We start from the raw sequence: 20,515 nt of genomic DNA, 5'->3' as shown, positions 1-20,515 counted from the left end.
TTTGTCTCTGGCTTCTTGAATTATTGAATAACAGCAATTAACCAGGAATGATTGGGAGTAACAGAGGAAATAATCTGAATGGCAGGATAAACGGTAATATGGTCAATTATATATCTCCGAATTTTGTTGTAGGTAAGCCATAATAAATTGTTGAACCTCAGCTTTAACATCGTATGCTAGATTCCGAGGTAATGGAAAAAGCTTTTTCCTTTAACTTAGATGCGTGGTCTTTCTATACGGATGTGTAGAAATGGAGATCTCAATGGCAGTTCTATCTAGCTCTTCCTAGAGGAAAGAGAAAAGTGCATTGCTATTTATCACGAGGCTAGGTAACTATATTTGGAATTGTAACAGAGATGGGCAGCAGTTGATAATTTACTTGTTACAGGTAATGGCAGGGTCAGACGTCTATTCGATAGAGGTTCTAACTCAGTTTTTGAGGATCGGGTCGAATTATGGAAAGAGTCTTGTTTATTTTCTTGAAAGAGTCGATTGTATATTTTCTAGGGATGGAAATCCTTTTTTTACATGTGGTAGTGGCCTAGGGAGACAAATATCAGCTTTATAGCCAAAATGGGATAAATACAGCTAATCTTATCTTTGTGTAAAAACGAAACCGATAAACGCAATATTTTTCTGTAATTTATATATATCCTTATTATTTACAATTTATGAGGATTATCCACCTGAAACATTCTTACACTAATACATACGCTAATTACTCCCTCGTGATTATAAATAGAGTAAAACAACTCAAAAGAAAGTATAGACCGATATTAAAGCTCAAAATGAACAGAAAACTGAGGCCCAAAGCTGTCCGCTCAACCCCGCACTCCTTATACTCAGTTTTAGCTAGTGTTTAACAGAAGCATTTTAGAAAGTAGAATATATAGCCAGGTAATTTTTGAAAATATTTTATTTATAGATCACTTTTAGAACACTGAAGCTGAAAATATTTTTGTTGAAAGCAAATATGAATCATGCACTTCCACTTTCGAGGTGTTGTGAGAAAATAAATTAGCTTTTTGTCTCATTTCCCGTGCGCGAAACCAATAAACTATTTGTTCTTTTGTTGGAAAGGGTCAACTTTAGTGTACATTATGGTGTGTTGAAGGGGTGACAGCTCTCCCCTTATATGCGGGATTAGTGTTGCTCTTAACTTTCATCTGAGAAACTTTGTTCACATTATGTCTAGTCTGCTGAACGGCATTATGTTGAGCAATGTCCAACATAACAACGCTATTTTGTTTTCTAACTTCATTTATGTCGTATTTTAAATAACGCCGGGAAATTCAGCTCCCTCTCCGTTAAGAATACTCTTCCCCCACAAAAATTCTTCTATGTAAAGATTCTCCCGTGTACCCCCTCAACCCCGTCAGAAAAATATCTTTATACTTCCTATTAGCCAATACTGTATGTAAACAATGGGCCAAGTTCATAGCTTGCAGCTCTTCCACCGGAGGCTGTGGGGGGTCAAGTCATCCTCAAAGACATAGTTATTAGATCCTTCGGTTGCGCTAAACAAAATGGCTACCGTATATCAAAATTTGGTCATTAGACTTCGGGAAAAAGTGGCGTGGGAGGGGGGTAGGTTTCTTTCAATGTTTTTGATCACTTAAAAGGGGCACTAGAACTTTTGATTTTTGATATAAAAAAAAGCCCTCTCCCGAGCTTGTAGAATCACTGTACCGATAGTATTATCCCTGGGAAAAACAAACCAAAAAACAAAACAAATAAATACCCATTCGTGATCTTGCTTCTGTCAAAAAATGCAAAATTCCACGTTTTTGTACGCAGAAGCTTGAAAACTACATTAGGAATCTCTGATGTGCTTAATTTGATGGTGTGATTATTCATCAAGAACACTTGATATTTTTGGGGTACTTTTCCACTTTTTTTTAATGGGGAAAATATTTCAGGCTTGTAACTTTCGATTGCTAATATTAAACTTGAGTAATAATTGAGTCGTTAAAGGACTAAGGACAATGTGTATTTTCGAGGTTCTTCCTCTTCGTCTTTTGGGTATTTCTTCGTAAAGAAGCTATTGAGTTTAAACCAGTAACGGTTAACCTTGTGAGTACGTCATGCAAAAACTCTGAGAAACCCTAACATAACTCTAATTACATGTCACATTGAGAATTTTGATGATTTTTTTTTCTTCTCCTTTTTTCCGACAGATTTGTCTGGTAAATCTGCTTACGTTCCCGTAAACGAAAGTCAAAATGCGCAAAATTAAAGCATACCCAAGCCAAGGGGGCTTTTTGCCCTTCTTGCTGTAACATTAGCAAAAGCAGAAAAATAATTTTATATGGAGGGGGGGGGGGGTAATACATACTATGATAATGAAAAACTGCGGCACATTGTAGATTCGATATATTCATGTGAACAGAGAGGCCTATATGATCATTAAATTAAAAAAAATCAATTTGTTCGGGCAAAACTTTAGATGCTTGGGACAATCAGAGATGCTTCAAATAGGTACTTAAAGAAAGAGTACTAAACAGTATAAGATCAGTAAGTATGTATAAGGCTTATCCTTGTTGAACCCTGTAAGCTTTTTCTCAGATCCAAATGCTGAAGTTCCACGGACACTTACTTTGGACTGTCTTACCAGGTAAAAACTACTACTGCTACTAGGCCCGGATTTACCAATAGGCCCGGGCCTAGGGGCGTATAATGCCAGGGGGTGCAATAAATTATCATTGAATGATTTTTTTTTCTTGACAAAACTGGACTGATATGATTTACCGTCAAAATGCCAGGTGCACTCCGCCACCGCGCTGCCTATTCACACAAGTGATTTTAAAATAATCACTTTTCTGCAGTCACTTGAAGTGTCAAAGCTTTACGTTTGACCCTGACGGCCATCAAATTTTTATTGTGCTGTTTGTTTGTTGGTATAATTTAATTGAGCTTCCAGAAGTTCTTCTCTATGCTCCAGGATACTTTTTCTGTTTTAGATTCTTCAACCTAGAAAAAAAACTAATCCTAGATTAGTTTCACATTGACCCGCCATCTTCACAATCATGCTTCGTCGTACTTACTGATCTACTACACTCAAGCTAACGATTACTCTAATACCCTATCAGAATTCTTAAAATTTCAATTTTACCAATTATGAATACTATGTTTATAATAGTAAAAAATTCAGAAAGTGTACAAAACCTAAAATATTACAACTAACAAGTTTATTGCACTTCCTACATAAGGAGGGATTTCCTACCGTCCTTAGGAAATCCTTCATTGTAGTGGCATCAATAATTTACCAAAAAATAATTTCAAAAAAAATAAATGTGCTTTATTTTGCTTGAAAAAAACAGGTGTATCTTACACCGTTGTTGATTCACAAGGGAGTGAAAAGCAGTTTCTCAAGTTTTCGTGCAAAGAATTTTTATTCGAGAACCAAAAATAACCAACCATGAGACAAATTACTGTGTGTAGCCGAATAATAGTTACTTTATTTTAATGTATCAAATAAAATACTTTTTTATTTTAAAAAAATAAAATAATTATAATAAAAAATGCTGGGGGCCAGTGATAAAGAAAAGATTTTGTTTGACAGTTTGAATCAGTAGTGCTCAAAAAAATTAATGATTATTGAAACCATCCCCCCCCCAAAAAAAAATCCCTGATCCTTTTTTGGGATTTGAAAAAATTAATGATTATTGAAACCATCCCCCCGGCAAAATCCCTGATCCCTGCTCAAAAAAATTAATGATTATTGAAACCATCCCCCCGGCAAAATCCCCTGCTCAAAATCCCTGCTCAAAAAAATTAATGATTATTGAAACCATCCCCCCGGCAAAATCCCTGATCCCCCCGGTAAAATCCCTGCTCAAAAAAATTAATGATTATTGAAACCATCCCCCCGGCAAAATCCCTGATCCTTTTTTTCACTACATTTTTTTTTCACTTACTTTTCACTACATCTTGTAGTGAAAGTGTCAGCAAATACGCAAATCTTGGTCCAGCAAAGTTAGACACAGTAGCCCATTCTTAGGTTAAGTTAGTAGTAAAGAAATGCTAGTTGTCAGAGTACTCACCATATAATAAAATAATTTGCCGACCCAAAATAGCATTTACACATGGGTTCGAACAGCGCAAGAAGTCTCCGTGAATCGAAAAAGTTTTGTGAAGTAGCTGCGCAAGTATTTCTATACCCGTTCGCTGCTCGATGATTGGCAATTGAAGCAGCTTCAATTTTTCTTTTTGCAGCTTTGACTGATCTTAAAGTCAAGTTCAAAATTATTGCAGTCAAAATTAAAAAAAGTCAAAACTATTGCAAAGACGATCTTTCCGTTTCCGGTCTTTGAACTGGATTTCTCAAACCTAAGAAACTTCAAAACAGTTGACTCCTTCAAAGAAACCTCGCCTTGTGTTTTATATCTAGTTTTGCTGTAAAATAGAGTGAACAGTGAAGAGTCATTGCTTCGGATGCTACACTGGCTGTCGTCGTAAAATGCTTTGTTTGGTTCTGTTCATTCTATAATAAATAGAAAAAAACAAGTTTTTTTAAATGAAAGTAAGGAGCAATATTAAAACTTAAAACGAACAGAAATTACTCCGTATATGACAGGGGCTTTTCCTCCTCAACGCCCCGCTCTTTACGCTAAAGTTTTACTCTTTCTCTTAACTCTACTTTTTAAAACAGTAAGAAACTTTAGCGTAAAGAGCGGGGCGTTGAGGAGGAAAAGTCCCTGTCATATACGAAGTAATTTCTGTTCGTATTAAGTTTTAATGTTGCTCCTTACTTTCATTTAAAAAAACTTGTTTTTTTCTATTTAATTTCTGGACGTTTTTGAATTAATGCATGTTTTGATCTTGGCTCTCCGCACATAAATAATTAAAACAAAATTTGCATATTAATTAATTGCAATTATCGGAAGACTTTGAGAAAAAAGGAGTGAAGGAGGAGGCCAAGTTCCCCTCCAATTTTTTGATTACTTAAAAAGGCAAGTAGAACTTTTAATCTTTTACAAAGGTTTTCATTGGTAAAAATTATACGTAACTTACGAATTAACTTACTTAACGAACTTCTATATTCGTATGTTTTATTGCGTATATGAGGGGGTTCAACCCTCGTCGATACCTCGCTCTTTACACTAAAGCTTAAATATTCCATTTAAGCTATAGTGACTGTGAGCTTTAAGCTTTAGAACTTAAATCACACTCTGAATCACAAAGGCCGTAGAATAAATAGTTGAAATTACTAAAAATACTTTAGCGTAAAGAGTGAGGTATAACGAGGAGGTAAACCCCTCATATGCGTAATAAATTTGTTCGTTTTAAGTTTTAATGCTGCTCCTTACTTTCAGTAGAAAAAAACTGTTCATATTTATTTTTTCATTGTTTTTTCAAATAATGCTAGAAAATCCCGCACCCCCTTCATTGAAACTCTCTTCCCCCATGGAAATATCCTCCCACGCATCCCCCCCTCAACTCTCCCCCTAAACCAAAAAATCCCCCTGAAAACGTCTGTACACATCCCAGTAACCATTACTATATGTAAACACAGGTCAAAGTTTGTAACTTGCAGCCCCTCCCACGGGGACTGCAGGGGAGTAAGTCGTCCCTAAAGACATAGTTATTAGGTTTTTCAACTATGGTGAATTTTGATCCGGTGACTTTTGGGAAAAAATGAGTGTGGGAGGGGGCCTAGGTACCCTCCAATTTTTTTGGTCACTTAAAAAGGGCACTAGAACTTTTCATTTCCGTTAGAATGAGCCCTCTCGAGACATTCTAGGACCACTCAGTCTATACGATCACCCCTGGGGAAAAAAAAACAAATAAACACGCATCCGTGATCTGTCTTCTGGCAAAAAATGTGAAATTTCACATTTTTGTAGATAGGAGTTTGAAACTTGGTATAGGAGCTTGAAACTAGGAGCTGAATCTGATGGTGTGTTAAGATTGTATGACTTTTACGGGGTGTTTCCCCCTATTTTCTAAAATGAGGCAAATTTTCTCAGGCTTGTAACTTTCGCTGGGTATCTTGATGAAACTTGTATATTTAAAATCAGCATTAAAATGCGATTCTTTTGATGTAACTATTGGTATCAAAATTCCACTTTTTAGAGTTTCGGTTACTATTGAGCCGGATCGCTCCTTACTACAGTTCATTACCACGACCTGTTTGATCCTTCATTTCGGCATAATCAGACACTTTCTCAGTGTGATGGATATTAAGGGAGTTGGTGAGATGAGTTCCCACTTCAGTGGGAGGAACTGGGTACGATTAAGGAAGAAAGAGCTGGCAGAACATAAAATTCCAGTTTTCCAGTTGTGAAAGTCACCGTCCATCCTCAAGGACGACGGTATTGACGATCCTGATTTTACTGATCTACCCATATTCATGAAGAATAGTATATCTTTGCCTTTCAACAGTGTTTCGACTGAATGCCAGTTTTTGACATTAAAGTAAATTCGGACGATTTTTGTTCGATTTATTTTATGATTTTTGCTAATTATGTAAGAATAAATACGATTTATAGATTTGGCAAGTCACCCAGTGAAAAAACCTCTCACACAAAACTATAATGTAAAGAACGGAAAACAGCAAATTTTTGACATAGAAACACTCGTAAAGTAATAAGCCAATAAGCTATTTCGATTTCACAGTCAAGGATGTCTCACATACTGACACAAAATTCAATTCCCCCATACCCTATTTCACAAAAGATAAAGCATTTTTGTGCAATTCTTGTCGATTTAGTTGTATGGACAATCATTTAATTTTTTGCCTAGTCAATTCGAGATTTGCTGCCCTTGAACTACACAAATAAAAAGCAAACTTACTTTACCAAATATCCAGTCTTAAATAACTACATTTGTAGTTGAATTTCTTGCTAAGATCACTCAAAGTTCAATTGACCCGTTCTATTAAAGAGCAAGGTTGAATTGACCTGCAAAGCAGCTAATTTATTAAGCAATGGCTGCATACAGATTTGATGCGAATAGGAGATCAAGTACAATGCAAAATTAGCCCAGGTCGGGATGTTTAAGAACAGTAATGACCGAATTAATATTCACTCACCCTTGTCCAACTGTCAACTTTGAGGGTAACATTCTGGCTGTTGGGTCTCTAATTTCAGTTAGCAGACGATTTAACAAAATCATATTAGGGGTGCTGGGAGGGGAGAACCAATCTTCCCAAAGTTGTGACCTATTTAGATCTTTTTTTCACACAGTAAAATGTTAATAAGCGAATTTTCAGAAACAAAAATATAGTTCCGTTTTTGAGAAAATACTTATATACATATATATAAAATTAATGCTCGTTTAACAAAAAATATTTGCTATACAATTTTCCTGGCCCTCTGAACAAGGAGTAAACAGAAACTTATTTCCCTGCCAGAATCTTGAAGATTTGCTGGCGAAGTACTGTTTTAAAAAACATGATAATTGAAAATATTATAATATCCGAAACGGATGTAGGCTCGCATCATTCGAATAACCGACGTTTAGAAATGACCTTGGCTGGCAATCCTTAATGCAGGGCGGGCTCTCAAGGAATCTTCCTATACCTCGCATATTAAACATTTGGAGTTTGCTTGACATTCCTGAATTAATGATTTCCGCGGTTTTTGTTTTAAAAGATAGAATAAAATCTGGTTAATATTTTGATCTAATCAAACCTTAAAGCTGACAATTATTTTGTTTATAATTCCAAAATAATTATAAAACCTGTTTTGGGTTTGCATTTTAGCTTGCTACACTTGTGTTGTGGGGTATCAAAAAATAGAGCAAAAATATTCTATTCAACAATCATAAATTTATTTCTTTAATATATACTTACTGGCTGCAGTCCCTTCAAATAATTTACATATTTGTGTTCTGAAGTCAAAAATTCTGCTCAAAAGACTAGATGCAGCTGTAATCGGAGCGCCTGAGAATGCATAAATTAGACCAGGGGAGTAACCACTCGGATTGTTCAGGATTGATTCAGTGTATTATTAGTTAGTTGTAACCGGTTTAAACAGAGTCGGGAGAATAAGTAGCGTGCAGACACCAAACTGCCGGTTGATAAATATATATAAAAAATTATACTGTATAAATAATTGCTAAGGATAAACTGCGCCTGATCGTAATTTTGAGTGAGAAACACCTTAATTTTAACTTTCTCATGTTTGTTTAGTTGAAGCGACGAACAAAACTGACACCTTTGTTTTTGACCGAACTACCGAAGTCAAAAGTGCGACTCTTACTCTTGCTTCCTACCAAGTTAGACTTGTATGTGACAATTCACTTTTGGTATCGGAATAGTTACGTTTTACTTAACAATGATTCACAATTTTACAGGAAAATTACTGGAGGCCTCTCAAATTTCCTAAGAACTTGCCATCCCAGTTTCACGATTCATATAATGAAATCGTTTTTCATTTTTCATCCCTTACCGTTTTGAGCAGCAGACCGCTGATGATAATAAAAAAAGGGTAAGGCTGCCAAACAATTATGTCAGGTAACATTTGAGCTGAAAGATACTACTGAAATAATGAAGCTTTGTAGTCTAATCCTGGAAAACGGTGTGTAGCAAATATAACCTTTCCCACTTCCTAGATCACTAAGAAGTATTAAATTCGCCCTTTTGTTTTAAAAACGGCAAAATAATTTGTCTGCGTGCATGTCAATTTGCCAGGGTTTAGACAACATTTTTGCAAAAAATAGTTTTTATTCTGATATTCTTCTATCTTTAAAAGCTTCTTTGAATGTCCATTTTTTTTTTTTTTTACAGTTATTCTTGAAAAGTGTTATTTCTTCCTTTTTCGGTTTATTTTCAAAGATATGTCAACAAGTTCCTTCCCGCCGAGACCATCTTCGCCTGTGGGGTATGCAGCAGCAGTTCAACCGAAAACCCTCGGAATCCCGTGTATTGCTGTGGCAACAAAATCAAGTGCTCCAGTTCATATTGATGTAGGAGGAACAATTTACACCTCGTCCTTGGAAACACTAACTAAGTAAGCTGCTTAGAAGTTTTTTTTTAAGTTTTCTAGGAAACGAATCAAAGGAAGGAAATAAAGCTTGTTTTCAATCAGATTTATTCTATATTACATTAAAGAATATCGCTTTAGGTGTTTAGTCAACAAAAAGATATTACAAAAAAGATAAGGAATGAAAAAAAAGGTTGAGTAATTAACCATCAAAAAATTAAAAAGCAGATAAGTTTTTTCATCAATTTGCTTTCATGGAAATAACTATAACACAAAATATCGAAAAAAGAAACCCTTGCATTTCTTAATTAGATATTGTAATATTGGAAACGGAAAACAAATAGAGTAGGCCCGATCATTCATTAACATTCGTCTGAGGGTATTAAATTAGGCAATAGTCATTTATATTTATTTGTTTTCTGGAGAGATCTTCAAAGGATAAGGCCAATATAAAGGGTATAAACATATTAATACGGTTAGCTGTATCAAAGGAATGTTGTATTCATTTTTCAGTAATCATCCCAAATGCATATCTCGCACTGCGAATGTATTTTATCATTTATGCTCTAGATTAGAACTGATGATTGATTCAGAGGTTAGATCTACTAATACTAACAATTCATTTTGGCACCAAGAAGCCCGAGCCAACACAGCTGCGCGCACTCCCCTTCCATCTCGTTTTATTCAAAGCATCCCTCTTTAAACCTTGCCAAGAGGTTTCCATTTCCATTGAATTTTTCATTATTACATCCCTCCCGTCAAACAGTTCGTAGGAAGGAGCGACCTGGCTCAATAGTAACCAAAACTCTAAAAAATGGAATTTTGATACCAATAGCTACATCAAAACAATTGCCTTTTAATGCTGATTTTAAATATATAAGATTCATCAAGTTTAGTCATACCCATCAAATATTACGAGCCTGAGAAAATTCGCCTTATTTTAGAAAATAGGGGGAAACACTCCCTAAAAGTCATAGAATCTTAACGAAAATCGCACCATCAGATTCAGCGTATCATAGATTTTAGATTGTAGAAGTTTCAAGCTGCTATCTACAAAAATGCGGAATTTTAAATTTTTTGCCAGAAGGCAGATCACGGATGCGTGTTTAATTGTTTGTTTGTTTTTTTGTTTTTTTTTCCCAGGGGTGATCGTTTCGACCCAGTGGTCCTATAATGTTGCAAGAGGGCTCATTCTAACGGAAATGAAAAGTTCTAGTGCCCTTTTAAGTAACCAAAAAAATTGGAGGGCACTTACGCCCCCTCCCACGCTAATTATTTTTCCAAAGTCAACGGATCAAAATTCTGAGATAGCCATTTTATTCAGTGTAGTCGAAAAACCATATAACTATGTCTTTGAGACGACTTACTCCCCCACAGTCCCCGTGGAGGGGCTACAAGTTACAAATTTTGACCAGTGCTTACATATAGTAATGGTTATTGGAAAGTGTACAGACGTTTTCAGGGGGATTTTTTGGCTGGGGAGGGGTTGAAAAGAGGGGGATATGTTGGAGGAACTTTCCATTGAGGAATTTGTCATGGGAGAAGAAAATTTCTATGAAGGGAGCGCAGGATTTTCAAGCATTATTTAAAAAAAAAACAATGAAAAAATAAATATGAAAAGTTTTTTCAACTGGAAGTAAGGAGCTGCATTAAAACTAAAAACGCAGTAATTATTACGCATATGAAAGGCTCACCTCCTCCTAATACCTCGCTCTTTACGCTAACGTATTTTTAGTGATTTCAACTATTTATTCTACGGTTTTTGTGATTCAGGGGTCATTCTTAATGAATTGGGACACAATTTAATCTTTAGTGTAAAGAGCGAGGTACTGACGAGGGGGTGAACCCGTCATATATGTAATAAAAACATGAGATTACAAAAGTTCGTTGCGTAAGCTAATTTATAAGTTACGTTTATCTTTTACTAATAAAAATATTCGAAACAAATTAAAGGTTCTAGTTGCCTTTTTAAGTAACCAAAAAATCACAGGGCAACTTGGCTTCCTCCCCCGTTCCTTTTTTTCTCAAAACCATTCAATCAAAACTATGAGAAAGCCATTTAGCCAAAAAAATTAACTTGTAAATTTCGTGTTAACTATTCATCTGCGGAGAGCCAAAATCAAAACATGCATTGATTCAAAAACGTTCAGAAAATTAAATAAAAAAAAACAAGTTTTTTTAGCTGAAAGTAAGGAGCGACATTAAAACTTAAAACGAACAGAAATTGCTTTGTATATGAAAGGGACTGCTTCCTCGTCAACGCCCTGCTGTTTTAAAAAGCTGTTACTGTTTTAAAAAGCAGAGTTGAGAGAAAGAGTCAAACTTTAACGTAAAGAGCGGGGCGTTGAAGAGGAAGCAGCCCCTTTCATATACGAAGTAATTTCTGTTCGTTTTAAGCTTTAAATGTCGCTCCTTACTTTCAGCTAAAAAAACTTGTTTTTTTTTTAATTTAATGCCATTCAGGAACGACCTGCTTTATTTAAGAGAAAACAGAGGGAATAAAGAAACAAAAAATTTGTTTGGTTGTAGGAAGCATTTTTGTCTAAAATGTCCACATTTTTCCCAAATACTGTATAATCACTTAAACAACTGATTCAGTCATGTTTTGGTCTGCCAAAATTATAAATTAAGCAGATTAATCTTCATTTCTTCCTCCTTGATATCGTAATAGGAACATAATTCCATTTTTGGTGATGAATGTGTCTTGGTATTAATTTGTTATGATCAGATGATCTACTTTGTCATTTGTTATGATCTACTTTGTCATTTTGACAAAGTAGCCTCCCAGTTTAACTATTTTTTTATCGGGGTGCTGGCGCACTGTGAATACTTTAGAAACTGTATCAAAAATCACACCATTGGAACTCAACATTACTTTTCTAGTCTAGATCAAGCTCTTTATAATTCTCAATGGAATTTCAGAATTTAGGTACAATAAAAGCTTGGCGTTTCATAGATATACTGGTTTTGACATTCAGTTTATACATTTCTCTGTTGTTAAGAGCCCGAGAATATAAGTTATGTTTACATGTGATTTAAATAAACATTCTCAGTTTTTTACTTTTTTCTTCTGTGGTTTTCAACAGATGATAACTTTAAGATAGAAGAAGAGTATGTTTTTTCAAAGAATATAAATTTTGACTATAGATAGTCTCCCTCTCCCCAATGGATAAAAAAACAATAAAATGCCTGAATCCAAGACAGAAAATGTAGCTAGTGGGGAATGCTAGCCGCTCACGTTTAACAATAAAATACAAGCATTTTACTGTTAAATCAGCGAAGGTTTAATATAAATGTTTGTATCTGTATATTGTTGGAGCAATTAAATTTGTCCTGGTGTTCTAGCAATTTTTGCTAGATATATATATAGATATAGATATATATATATATATATATATTTATATATATATATATATATATATATATATATATATATATATATATATATATATATATATACATTGTATGCAGTTACATGCATTATATGTAGTTCTTAGTTAGTGCTTATATATATATATATATATATATATATATATATATATATATATATATATATATATATATATATATATATATATGTATATATATGTATATATATATATATATATATATATATATATATACATATATATATATATATATATATATATATATATATATATATATATATATATATATATATATATATATATATATATATATATATATGCATTATATGTATATTAAGAAGCAGGTTGTTTCTTACGGAAAAATGCTAAAATACTAGATACTATTTATGAGATAGGATAGAAAATCCTTGTTGAAGCATCAGCAAGAAAAGTTCTTACGGCCAAAGGCAATTTCCTTAAACTACTAGAACGTGCTGTCGCTTCGAAAGATAGCTCATTTAAAAATGGGTTACTTCAACAGTAATTAAGGACCCGGGCATTGCCTTGGGAATCCTCGGTCGAGATTGCATCCAAGATAATGATCGTCCTGGAGGAATTCCTTTTATCCCTTAGTTGTATCCTCAGGGCAGTTGACGATAAAATGCGACATTCGCCTCGGGACATAATAAAACGAGGTATTCCCGAGTTTCTTCTCTAGGGAAGACACACTTGAGAGCATTCACCTTGCTTTTAAATTGTATTAGTGGTCAAGAATTTCACTCCAATTTCGAATAATTAACGGTTGAACACATTAAAACATAGGCTGATTTTTATTTAGCTGTTTTTGGCTTCTGTGTACATATACAGGAAAACTAATAACCCTCTGCATGGACAGCAAAATATAGTATATGTAATAAAATTGAAAAGAATGTAGTTGCTGCTTATATAGCTGGCTTAGACAGCTACTTCGAAAATCGTGCCTCCGTTGTCAAATTTTGTCGACTGCAAGAATGGAATGTTTTTATATATCTGGCTTGGAGGTGTGTATGTTGTTCCAGAACTATTATGATGCGCTTGGACATCAAAATTCCAAAATTTGAGTTACATTTACTCTCATAAGCAATTTGAAAGAATGCATATGCAATCCAAGATTTCTTTTTTCTCATTAAAAAAAAAAATCCTCAAGTTCGCTATTTTTAGGCTTTACCCCCCCCCCCCCCTCAAAATGAATTCCTATTTACCAGCCTTACCCTATCTATACCTTTTAATGTTGTCTGTATGTTACAAATGAACAAACAATTTAACATGCAGAATATATTGTATAGAGTATTTTCACCTCTATAGTTCAAAGCTTACTTTGAGGTTACACGGCACCCTCTTGTGGACAAAATATTAGACTTCTTTTTCTAAAACAGGCGGATATAGTTCATTAATGGACCTTCAAAATGAGAATTTACTAATAAATGTATTTATCTAACTCTAATTTTGGAAATTAGCTAGTTCCAGGCCTATTTATAATGAAACTTTAGATTCAGGGCTAGTTCAGCTACAATTCAAGTTCTAATGATTTTTAGTTTGTTAAGGTTTAGTGAGCGAGAGTTTAATTATAAACCTTTGCAAACGGTAAAATTTGATTACTACAATTAGCTAAATCTCAGTTTTTCACTTTTCTTTTACAATTTCCCGCTAAATCAGGTTTTCCTTGGTTTTTACGCTTAAAAACCTATGGGGGTGTGGGAAAACCTTCAGGGGTTTATTTACTTCAGGATTTCTACATGTGCCTTGCTAGGTTTATTGGGGGTGATTTAATCTTACGTGACTTAGTAGATTTGTTGGGAATGACGCAATCTCGTATGACATTCTATACTTCAAGGCTCCGTGGGGAAATCCCCGCTTGTAACTGAGGGGGGTACAAATGAGTGCTACGTAATGACTATGCACACGTGAGTGTTACGTAATGGCGGCGCACACTTGAGTCGTCACGTAATGGCAGCGCGCACGTGGGGTGTTACGTAATGAGGGGTGGCACACGTGTGTCCTACGTAATGACAGCGCACACATGGGTGCTACCTAGTGACGATGTACACCTTGGATGGTACATAATACTTTAAGAGATGTCATTTTCCTCGGGATTTTTTTAAAGCGTTTTTTTTTCATGATTTCATTTTCTTCCAATGTGTTTTTCTCAGGAAACCTTTATATTCCATATTTTATGTCCGCATTAGGATTTGAAAGGGCAATCTCTGTCCAATGGAACTGTGCCTTGGACTTTTGGACCATGAAATCCTTTCTAGTATTTGGATTCGGTTAATACATTCTACATGATAGCCTATTCAACGCATCGAGGGATCCCTGTCTCGCATACTAGAATTATTGATAACATTGTGGGTTGCTCTTAGCGCATTTTTTTTTTACTAATAGAGTCTTTTTCAGACATGTGGCATTTTTTGGGGTATTTTCATGCAAAATATCCGGTTACCTAGAATCGATCTTTTAAACCTGATGAAAACATTTCCATTAGCGTTTCTTGTGTTGACTCCTGGCAATTGAGGCCAGCATGGCACAATGTACTAGCCCCCCCCCCCGCCTCGACGATACCCTTCTGGCACACATTATCACACCTAAGGGTTTCTCAAGTCTTTTCCTTAAAAATATGTTTAATAAATTAAAAAATGACCGTTGTTTTTCATTTGAACAGCGGAAACTTGCAATTTCATAGCTCACACATATTACATTTTTGGGCATTTTTATGCAAAAATATTCGTTTACACAAGAATTGATCGTTCAAACTTAATGAAAAAAAATCCTAATTACCGTTTCTTATGTTGACTCCTAGCAATCAAGGTCAGCATGGTAAATGTCTTTCTCGCCTTGAAAGGCTCCCTGAGAAAAACGCCTTGAAAGAAAATGAAATCCTGAAGAAAATGAAATCTGTTAAAGTATTATGTAATATCCCACGTGTTGATCGTCATTATGTAACATCACAGGAGTGCTGCCAGTACGTAACACCCACGTGTGTTCCCAATCCTTCCATAACACCCACGTATAAGATTGCGTCACATCTCACGTGTATTCTGTCATTCTGTACCACCTGACTTGTGCGCTGCCATTACGTGACGTCTCATATTTGTGCATCCATTACATAACACCCATATGTGCACCGTCACTACGTAACTCCCACGTTTGTTCACTCCTCAGTGACAAAGGGGTTTTTCCCATGGGGCACTGAAGTCTAGCATGTCTGGTGAGATGGCGTTAACTATCTATATATATAAAAATAAGTTGTCTGTGGATCTGTGGATCAGGTGACGTGGCTAAAAAAGGTAAAAAACTAAAAACTAAAAAAAAACTGAAAAAACTAAAAAAAGGCAAAAACTACAAAAAAAACTAAAAACTAAAAAAAAAAATAAAAAAGCTAAAAAACTAAAAAAACTAAAAAAAGGTAAAAAACTAAAAAAAACTAAAAACTAAAAAAAAACTAAAAAAAGGAAAAAACTGAAAAATAGAAGAGAAAAAACGAAAAAAACTAAAAAAGCTAAAAAAAAAGGTAAAAACCAATAAAAAACTAAAAAGAAAAAAAGGAAAAAAACTAAAAAAAATTTTCATCTAAAAAACTAAAAAAACTAAAAAAGGTAAAAACTAAAAGAACTAAAAAAGAAAAAAAACTAAAAAAAGGAAAAAACTGAAAAATAAAGGAGAAAAAGAAAACTAAAAAAATATAAATAAAAATAAAAAAACTAAAAAGATGAAAACTTCAAAAAAACTACAAAAAAAAAACTAAAACCTAATAAAAAAAATAAAAAAGCTAAAAAACTAAAAAAAACTAAAAAAAGGTAAAAAACTAAAAAAACTAAAAACTAAAAAAAAACTAAAAAAAAGGGAAAAACTGAAAAATAGAAGAGAAAAAACGAAAAAAAACTAAAAAAGCTAAAAAAAAGGTAAAAACCAATAAAGAACTAAAAAGAAAAAAAGGAAAAAACTAAAAAAAATTTTCATCTAAAAAACTAAAAAAAGGTAAAAACTAAAAGAACTAAAAAAGAAAAAAAAAACTAAAAAAAGGAAAAAAACTGAAAAATAAAGGAGAAAAAGAAAACTAAAAAAATATAAATAAAAATAAAAAAACTAAAAAGATAAAAACTTCAAAAAAAAACTAAAAAGAAAAAAGATAAAAACTAAAAAACCTAAAAAAAAGGTCAAAACCAATAAAAAAAAACTAAAAGGAAAAAAAGGGACAAAATTAAAAATTTATTTCATCATATACCAATTCAAAAACGAATGTATACCGGGATGACGACCGGGACACAGGGAATATAAATGACACAACTACAACGGGGACGCCGGGGGGCACAGGGGGATATAAATGACGACCGGGACACCGGGACACAAGGAATATAAATGACGCCCAGGACATTCAAAGAGAAATCACAGACTGGGACACCGGGACACAAATGACGACCGGGACACAGGGAATATAAATGACGACCGGGACACAGGGACAAAACTACAAAGGGGACGCCGGGGTGCACAGGGGGATATATAAATGACGATGGTGACTCAGGGAATGGTGATTGCTAATATATATATAATATATAATATAATATATATATAATATAATATATATAATATATATATATATATATATATATATATATATATATATATATATATATATATATATATATATATATATATATATATATATATATATATATATATATATATATACCAGTTAGCAACTGGTTTTGTATTAAATCAGGAGTTAAGCAGGGTTGTGTTCTATCCCCCTTTATATGGATCATTTTGATGGACTTCGTCTTAAGGAGCACAGGAAAGGCAATTGGAGACCATGGAATCAAATGGGGAGGAAGAACGCTCCTGGACTTAGATTATGCTGATGATTTAAGCATATTAGATGAAAGTGTGAGCAAAATGAATGAATTTTTAGAGGTTTTACGAGTTCAGGGTGCTAAAATAGGCTTGAAAATTAATGTTAAGAAGACTAAGTCACTAAGGTTAGGAATAAGTGAAGATGAACAGGTGACCTTAGGTAACGAAAAGATTGATCAGGTGTGGAGCTTCAGTTACCTTGGTAGTATTATTAGTAAAGATGGTGGGAGCAGTGAAGATGTTAAAAGTAGAATAGCTAAAGCTCAGGGTGTTTTTTCACAGTTAAAAAAAGTTTGGAAGAATAGAAAGATAAGCCTACAAACCAAGATTAGAATATTGGAAGCTACAGTGATGACAGTGGTCAAATATGGCTCTGAAGCATGGACACTCCGAAAAGCAGATGAAAATTTACTAGATGTTTTCCAGAGAAATTGCCTACGGATTGTTCTGGGTACCCGGCTGACTGACCGTATTTCAAACAGTAGGTTGTACGAAAAGTGTGGTTCAATCCCGCTTTCTGGGGCTATAATGAAAGAAAGGTTGAGATGGCTAGGCCACGTTCTACGGATGAAGGATGACAGATTACCGAAGATTGTCCTTTTTGGCCAACCGTCTGGGGCTACACGGAAAGCAGGTCGTCCTTGTCTGGGTTGGGAGGATGTCATAAATAAGGATTTAAAGGAAATGGGAACTTCCTGGGAGGGTGTAAAGAGGGAGGCTTTAAATAGATTAGGTTGGAGGAGGAGCGTGCGTAGCTGTGTTGGCCTCAGGCGGTTTGGTGCTGCAGTGAGTTATTAGTAGTAGTAGTAGTATATATATATATATATATATATATATATATCTGTCTATATTCACAGGTGGGACATAGGGACACAACTACAATGGCGCGTAACTAATATGGCGCGTAACGACTTACGCGCGCGGGGGGGCTTGGGGGGGCGCGAAGCGCCCCCACCAACTAGGTGTTGGGGTGGCGCGAAGCGCCACCCCAACAGCTAGTATATATATAAAAATAAGTTGTCTGTCTGTGTGTCTGTCTGTCAGGTGACGTCATGTTTCTGTGTCGACTGACGTCATGAAGTTAGTTGTCGTCATTTTTGCTATTTCGGTGACGTCATTAATGGTATTTAAGACATGCGTTCACGGAAAAATGTTTAATTGTAAAATGACTGAAGAACCTACAATGGCAACAGCCGAGGAAGCTGTTCAAAGAGTCTATGCCAAAAAACTTGCTGCTGATAGAGAAAGTAAGAAAAGAAATCGTGCCGAGGAATCACAAGAACAGCAAGAAAACAGGCTTGCAGCTGATAGAGAAAGTAAGAAAAGAAAGCGTGCCGAGGAATCACAAGAACAGCAAGAAAACAGGCTTGCGGCTAAAGAACGCAAAACCGCGCAGTTAGATGAAAATCCACCTGTAAAGCGAGAGTCAAAACATATCAAAACTGAAAATGATAGCGATGATGATTGGGTTTGGGATTTTGACTTGGATAAGGTCATCAATGCCTACCAGATTTAAGTTAAAAAACAAAGGTTCGGCGATATGTACTTCATAGTGACGCTGAAAAATAAAGAAGAAAAAAAACTGAAAAAATGTAAAAAACTAAAAAAAACTAAAAAGAAAAAACACTCAAAGATAAATTACAGACCGGGACACAAATGACGACCGACACAGAGGGAATATAAATGACGACCAGGAACCTCAAAGAAAAATTACAGACTGGGACACCCGGACACAAATCACGACCGGGAATATAAATGACGACCGGGAGGCAGGGACACAACTACAACGGGGACGCCGGGGGCACAGGCGGGATATATAATTGACGACCGAGACACAGGGATTGTTTGAATAGAAATTACAGACCGGGACGACGGGATACAAATGACGACCGGGACACTGGGACAGAGGGAATATAAATGACGACCGGGACACTCAAAGAGAAAATACAAACTGGGACACCAGGACACAAATGACGACCGGGATACAGGGAATATAAATGCTATTTATATGCACAGAATGTTGTACATTCGCATGTTTTACGTAGTTAAAAATATATATTTATATCTATCTCTATTCACAGGTGGGACACAGCTACAATGGCGCGTAACTAATATGGCGCGTAACGACTTACGTGCGCGGGGGGGCTTGGGGGGGGGGCGCAAAGCGCCCCAGCAACTAGGTGTTGGGGTGGCGCGAAGCGCCACCCCAACAGCTAGTATATATATAAAAATAAGTTGTATGTTTCTTTGTTAGTACGCATATCACGTCATTACAAGTATATAAGGCTTTGTATATGACGTCGTTATAAGTATATAAGGGGGCGATTCAAAGAGAAATTTTAGTATAAATCCTACAATGACAGAAGAAACAGCCGAGGAAGCTGCTCAAAGAGTTAATTAAAAGCACAAGAACAACGTGAAAACAGGCTTGCGGCTCAAAGAGAAATTACCAAAAAAATCGTGCCGAGGAATCGCAAGAGCAAAGTGAAAACAGGCTTGCGGCTCAAAGAGAAATTACCAAAAAAATCGTGCCGAGGAATCACAAGAGCAACGTGAAAATAGGCTTGCGGCTCAAAAAGAAATTGCCGAAAAACCATGCTGAGGAATCACAAGAACAACGTGAAAACAGGCTTGCGGCTTAAAGAGATAATGCCAAAAGAAAGCGCAAGAGCAACGTGAAAATTATCGCATGGCATTCAGGTACAGCCCAGTCGATGATTATAGCTTGAGTAGATGTGTTCAAATCGGGACTATGTCTAAAATTTGTCCCTATTGCAAGGCCTTGAAATTTAATGGTGAAACAATTGGAATGTGTTGCGCCTCAGAAAAAGTTAAACTTCCTCAACTGGCTGCACCACCAGAGCCATTGAAGACTTTGCTTACTGGAACTACGTCAGAATCTAAGCGTTTTTTTATTAAACATAAGAAAATATAACTCATGTGTCCAAATGACGTCGTTTGGTGCCCAAATCGAAAATCAATCTGGGATGGGTAAAGTATTGCCGCAATGCAAGCTTATTATTTTGGACGAGTGCACAGTGGCACACAAAAAGTCGCTCGAGGCTCTGGAGCAATCATTGTGAGATTTGCGAGGAAATTCGAAACACTTGACACAGTTCTGGAACCAAATGAAGCGGTTAATTATCCATCTGAATTTTTAAATTCCCTCGATCTCCCAGGGTTTCCACCACACGTGCTACAACTAAAAATAGGCGTAACAATCTTGTCAATCTTGACAGGGCCTTTTGAGGGTGAGGCTGTTCTTATTCCTCGAATATAAATGACGACCGGGACACAAGGAAACAACTACAACAGGGACGCCGGGGGGACACA

At 35.4% G+C, this 20,515-nt stretch overlaps 1 protein-coding gene across 1 annotated transcript in view; it reads left to right on the top strand.

The window, feature by feature from the left end:
- Window positions 1–273: 273 nt before the first annotated feature.
- LOC136036286 (BTB/POZ domain-containing protein Tiwaz-like) overlaps window positions 274–20,515 on the top strand; it is a 35,431-nt gene continuing 15,189 nt past the window's right edge. Inside the window, exons 1-2 of the mRNA XM_065718433.1 lie at window positions 274–329; window positions 8,780–8,954. Of these exons, the coding sequence (XP_065574505.1) occupies window positions 8,782–8,954 (173 nt within the window). The 5' untranslated portion in view covers window positions 274–329; window positions 8,780–8,781. The remainder of the gene's footprint in view (window positions 330–8,779; window positions 8,955–20,515) is intronic.

The sequence above is a fragment of the Artemia franciscana genome, chromosome 15 (genome assembly GCF_032884065.1).
Source record: "Artemia franciscana chromosome 15, ASM3288406v1, whole genome shotgun sequence".
NCBI lineage: Eukaryota > Metazoa > Arthropoda > Branchiopoda > Anostraca > Artemiidae > Artemia > Artemia franciscana.
Note: the sequence above shows the minus strand (reverse complement) of the source record. Positions and strands in the feature narration are given on the sequence as shown.